The following is a 5676-nucleotide window of genomic DNA, read 5'->3' as shown; positions in this document are numbered from 1 at the left end:
TCCTGATCCTTTACACGTATGTGAACACACACAACAAATACCTACAACCACAATACTATTTGTTGAAACTCTATCATCTTTCTTCAGGATGCCTCTCGTTTGCAACTACACTTTCCCCTGCACTCGTCCATTTCGTTTTCTGTAGATGCCATGAGCAATGACCTGCACGCCGCCGGAGCTGTGATCGAGGGCATGCCAGATCGTGGCGTACATTCGCGCATCTGTCACCTAAGCTTCTTTGTAAAGGCAAATAGGCCGCTTCGCCCAACAGCGCTAACAACCCTGTATAAACTTGTGTGTATGTATGTGTACTTAACAGTTAATTTCGAATGGATATATACGCATCGCAATATGAGGTCAACAGGGCAAACAATTCGGTATACCCTTTTGTGTGTGTATGGGTACTTGTTGGTTGGCTTCGAGCATGATTGCATCTGTGCTCGTATACCAAGCAACTAGGGAGCAAGCCTTCGTTCCTATCCTTGTTTCCATTCCTTTTCCCACGGTAGTGCGGTGAACTTGCGACTAAGGTATCGATACTGCGATTCATTAGATCTGCAAAGCTCTGAGTTTCTCCGGTAGCCAGGTTCTGCGCTGCACCTCTCTGCCTCACAACTTCGGCTGTCTCTGTCACTAGTCGTTCATTTATGTAGTTTGCGACGATGTTGGGATAATGAGCCACCCGTGACATGAAAATTACCGATGGGCAACTGACACTTAATCTCTGGTCGAGCATCCTTCGGTACTTATAAATATCCTGAGATTCAGCGGATACCACAATCACACCAATGTTTTGAAAACCACCTGCTACGCAAATTTGCAGCTCGTCCAGAATTGTGTTATTCCAGTAAAAATCTAGCATAGCCGCCGGCTCATCTTCCTGGCATACCACCAGTAGCAGAATATGATCTTCTCCAATTGACAATGAGTCAACAAAAGGTTCCCACGTCTTGTTGCCTCCATATTCCATCATCTGCGATCTGAACTCGTTGCTTGCAAAATATGAATTCCTTGCCCTAGTTTTCGCAAACACTTCGATCGGCGCTTCTTGAAGTGCAGCTTTGCCATTGAAGTCATATTGCTTTTCGTCAATGAGCTGAGCGGAGAGCTTAATTTCGGTTGCCTCACGCACTTCAATCAGAATCTCACACAGCTTTTTGGTGTATATGGCTCTGTCGTTGTCCACAGTGGTTCCATCATCGTCCAGCATAGCGACATCCCCGTCAACAGCACCGGAACCAATTAAAGTTTTTAACTCCTCTTCAAACTTCTCCATAATCACTAGCAGCGATTTGTATTTCGAAGTTTCTCGCAACTATAATAATTTGTGAATTGTGAATTTGTGAATCACCTGTACTCGTTATTTATAGTAAAAATCTCCCGCAATTACATTTATTTGACGATGACGGTTTGTCCTGCGTTTCCTCCCGATTTTGGGGTTTAAAAAAGCCTCGCCGTGCGAGCCTGCAGCTGCAAGGCTAAATATTAAAATAGAGAGCGAGGGGCGAGGGGCTGAGGGTACTCAGGGCAGACACGACAGAGTACAGACAGGACCAATGTCGCCGGACCACATTTTTTACCAAAAAAGGTCTGCGTCTCTGCGACCAGTCGAGTCGGCCACTGGCACAGTGGCACTCCTGACGTTCTGGGGTCTTGCGAACACTCTAAATACTCTCAAAGTAAAGAGAGTCTGACGCGCGCCGCGGCGCTGGCCTAAGTCTGCCACTGTTAAATATTTCTTTGTTTGACCAACTCGAGCTTGTCAGAAAAATATATTGGACGTCCGGACAGATATTGGACGTCCGGACAGAGAAATTCCTGTCTACTTCACGTCTAAGTAGAGAGTCTAACCAGTGACGCACGCCGGCCTAAAAGTCTGTCACTGTCGAATATTTGATATTTGACCAACTCGAGCTTATCTGGACGTCCGGACAGAATACATAGCAGTCCTGACTCCTGCCCATGGCGCATAGCCTTGTAAAAAAAGGCGCATAGCCTTCTAAAAAAAAACAGCGCCGAGTCCCCAACACAACGGATGCCCGCTGACAGCTGAGCCTGACAGTGCTTGGACACCCGGTAATAGTGCTGAAGCCAAAAAAGCGGCAGAGAGCCAGTGAGACACTCGCGATAGCGAGAGCTATTCTTTAGCTGCAAGGCTAACGCACCGACGTCAGCCTCGGCAGAGTGCAGACAGGAGTAAAGTCTTCAGACCACAGTAAATATGACAATGGCACTTTTGGTCTTGCTAACACGCTAGCGAGTAGACTAGAGCGTCTAAACTCTAAACGCAGGCCGGCGGAAGTCTGTCACATATTTATTTACCAATTCGAGCAGTCGGGCAGGCCAACTTATGCGCGCAACTTTGACAGTGCACATTTTTTATTATTTTTTAAAACAAATTGTGTGATCTATTTTCAGGAGGCTATGATGATTTATATATATATTTTAGTCCGTTTTTAAAAAAACAAATAACCTATTTGCCACCGAAATATATTTAGTTTGGGGTTTCAGTTAAATCTGGCCTGGTATAAGACAGCTCGTTTTGTTTAGATGATGTGTCGTAAATAGTCTTCAACTAGATTTATTAGACGTCATGATGCAAATACTGTCCGAAGAAATATATTTAGCGACAGGTCGGAAACTATTTAGTTTGATAAGAAGATATATTTTTATCGTTTACCAGAGGCCATGTAGATAAATATATGATTCTTTTTACATGCATGAGTACGTATATATTATATATATATATATATATATATATATATTTAATTTAAAAAAATGCATTGCCTTCTGAAAATTTAAAAACACTAGGCTATGACATATATATAATCCATTGGAAAACGGCGAGTCAGCGTCTCGGCGACGCAACATAAAAAAGAGAAAATCACGGGACAAAACATCACCTTGCACTAAATGAAGTTGCGGAGACTTTTACTATAAATATAAGGTACATATTCATATGTGATTCACAATTTGAATTTCACACTTCACGAACAATTATAGTTACAAATAACTTCGAAATACAAACCGCTGCTAGTGATTATGGCAAGGTTTGAATCTGAAACACCGACGGTGCCCGAAACATCGAAGGAGGAGTTCGAACGGGAGTTAAAAACGCTATTGCATACCAATGATGTTGAAGCTGCCGACGATAATGACGATTTTGGTGCTGATGACGACGATGCCGATATGCTGGACGCTGATGGAGCCACTGTGGACAACGACAGAGCCGAAGACGCCAACCAGCTCATGTGTGAAATTTTGGCTAAAGTGTGTGAGGCAACCGGAATTAAACTCGACGCACAGCTCAACTTCGATGGCAAAGCTGCACTACAAGAAGCGCTGATCGAAGTTTGTGCAAGCATTGGCGCACGGAATCCAGATTTTGCAAGCCACGAGTTCAGATCGCAAATGATGGAATATGGAGGCAATGAGACGCGAGAACCTTTTGTTGACTCGTTGCCAATTGGAGAAGATCATATTCTGCTACTGGTGGTGTGCCAGGAAAATGAGTCGGTTGCTATACTAGATTTTATCTGAAATAACACAATTCTGGACGAGCTGCAAATTCGCATAGCAGGTGGTTTTCAAAACATTGGTGTGATTGCGGTATCCGCTGAATCTCAGGATACTTATCAGTACCTGAGGATGCTCGACCAGAGATTAAGTGTTAGTTGCCCTTCGGTAATTTTCATGTCACATGTGGCTCATTATCCCAACATAGTCACAAACTACATAAATGAACGGCAAGTGACAGAGACGGCTGAAGTTGTGAGGCGAAGAGGTGTGGTGCAGAACCTGGCTACTGGAGACGCTCAAAGCTTTGCAGATCTAATGAAACACAGTATCGGTCAGAGACTAAGATGAAGGCTGGAATGTTTTCCGAATATAGTGAGAAGTAACCAACAGGCTGCTCTCGTGATTGCAGGCCGTTGATTGCTGCCTACCATAGTTGAGGGTCAGATATCCAGGAACTTTGATCTTGACTTTTGTATGCAGTAGCTCTTAACTTAATTTTTCCACTCTTGTCAGGAGGCGAACATTTAACATTCTACTGATTTGATTTACAGCCGATAGTGCTTTTTTAATAAACATAACCATCGAATAGTCTTTATAGTTCACGTGAATTTGTAATACAATAAAACAGTGTATAGAGATAATTTTTTAATCAGACAATCTTCAGTGAATTTGCAAAACAACAAAGCAGTAAAAATATATGGCCTCGATATGAAAATTAGTTTAGAAGGGCTTTTTTCACATTCCCTGCACCCGAAAACCGGTATAGTTTAAAAGTGTGCGCGGAATCTGATTAGCAACGGTCATGAACCATTACTCAAACCTTAAACCTGTAGATATGTACATGCATACTGTGTATATCGCACATACAGGGGCTATTTTGATTCCTACATTCCCTAAAAATCGCCTTGAAAGCCTTTCGAATTGAAATTCAGCTCGTACCGAACTTGAATCAGTATAAATTTCACACACGAAGATTCTTTCTATTCATCCATCTCATATAAGCGCCTTGAACGTTGTCGAACAATTAACGATTGTGTCCGTACCGATGTATATCGAATATATGGTCAATAAATATCAACTATTGGTTTATTTACATCATCATGCTATAGTTACTGGGGAAATCAGCGGGCGAAGGAGCTTTCGCTCGGGCTGGCGGCTGCACTTGCGGAGCTGTTTGCGCTATGTCAGCAATAATATTCGCACGTGCACGGTTCTTCACGGGTATAAGACTGCCCTCACTGGCCGAAGGACTGCTAGGGTGCACCTTCATCTCTTCGTTTACGAATCTGTGTAAGTGTTCAATACAACATGAGGCGAGGCATGTGGTGCAGTGTATGCGGCAGGTAGTAGATTGACTGCAGAAATTCAAACAGACATGTATTCAGTCATGTGCGTACCACGCGAACCAGATTGACTATACACACCAGACGACACTAGACCGGTGGCGAGACCAACTGTGCCTTTAGGAATGCCCCAGGAGAGGAACGCTTACCCCAATGTATATGCATACACACTCACACACATCAGCGACAAACAACACACGCACATAAACGGACATATGCGCAAGTCCATACGGGCGAGGTATAGACTTGTCTGATGACTCTGTTGGGGTTTCTCAAGAGTCTCACGAAAAGGAGACGTTTGTCACTGGCTAAGAATAGCATTGGGCCACGCACTAGCCTTGTACTCTCAATGCAGCCTCTGAATACCACATTCTAGTTTGCAGAGCGCATGAGTGGTTATAGCAACGCACACATGCGATGCTGTGCACCCAAGTTCGTGCGAGAAAGCTCGCAGACTCCTACGCAGGTGCACATGACATGGAATTACAACGCCGTCAATTGATCCGACGCTTAACTGTGGCCGTCGGAATACCATTGGAATACCACAGTGCCAGCGGGGCAGGACAACAGTGATGCCCTGAGAGTGGGTTGCATCAAATATAGTAATCTGCCGTGGCATGACACTCGATGGACGGGTCACGTGGTGTGGGATTGCACGAACATGAACCAATGCGACATGACATATATTGTGGTCTAAGACGTGCATGGATAGTTTATACACAGACAGAGCGGTACCACACAGAAAGTGCGGTACAGCGCTCGTGATGCCCTGGGACGACCACCCGTGTAGATACAAGTGCGAGGTATAGTGAGT

The 5676-nt window shown here is 44.2% G+C and overlaps 3 protein-coding genes across 3 annotated transcripts; 1 reads left to right on the top strand and 2 right to left on the bottom strand.

Moving 5' to 3' along the window:
- Positions 1 to 456: 456 nt before the first annotated feature.
- Positions 457 to 1312, bottom strand: SARC_11457 (hypothetical protein; the record flags this gene model as incomplete). Its single annotated transcript, XM_014294460.1, has 1 exon — positions 457 to 1312. A coding segment is annotated over exon 1 (820 nt), but the record flags the coding sequence as incomplete, so codon positions are not given.
- A 1671-nt stretch (positions 1313 to 2983) lies between these two features.
- On the top strand, positions 2984 to 4108 carry SARC_11456 (hypothetical protein). Its single transcript, XM_014294459.1, has one exon. It carries the CDS (start codon positions 3043 to 3045, stop codon positions 3538 to 3540), a length of 498 nt encoding a protein of 165 aa, XP_014149934.1. The 5' UTR covers positions 2984 to 3042; the 3' UTR covers positions 3541 to 4108.
- A 474-nt stretch (positions 4109 to 4582) lies between these two features.
- On the bottom strand, positions 4583 to 4805 carry SARC_11455 (hypothetical protein; the record flags this gene model as incomplete). The annotated part of the gene is made up of 1 exon (XM_014294458.1): positions 4583 to 4805. A coding segment is annotated over one exon (196 nt), but the record flags the coding sequence as incomplete, so codon positions are not given.
- Between the last annotated feature and the right edge of the window lie 871 nt (positions 4806 to 5676).

Source organism: Sphaeroforma arctica, assembly GCF_001186125.1.
Source record: "Sphaeroforma arctica JP610 unplaced genomic scaffold supercont1.1698, whole genome shotgun sequence".
Lineage (NCBI taxonomy): Eukaryota > Ichthyosporea > Ichthyophonida > Sphaeroforma > Sphaeroforma arctica.
This window is presented reverse-complemented; position numbering and strand designations above follow the sequence as displayed.

Bases quoted from the DNA above. Each gene is read 5' to 3' on its own strand.
- SARC_11456 (XM_014294459.1), top strand. From the start codon at position 3,043: ATGGCAAGGTTTGAATCTGAAACACCGACGGTGCCCGAAACATCGAAG.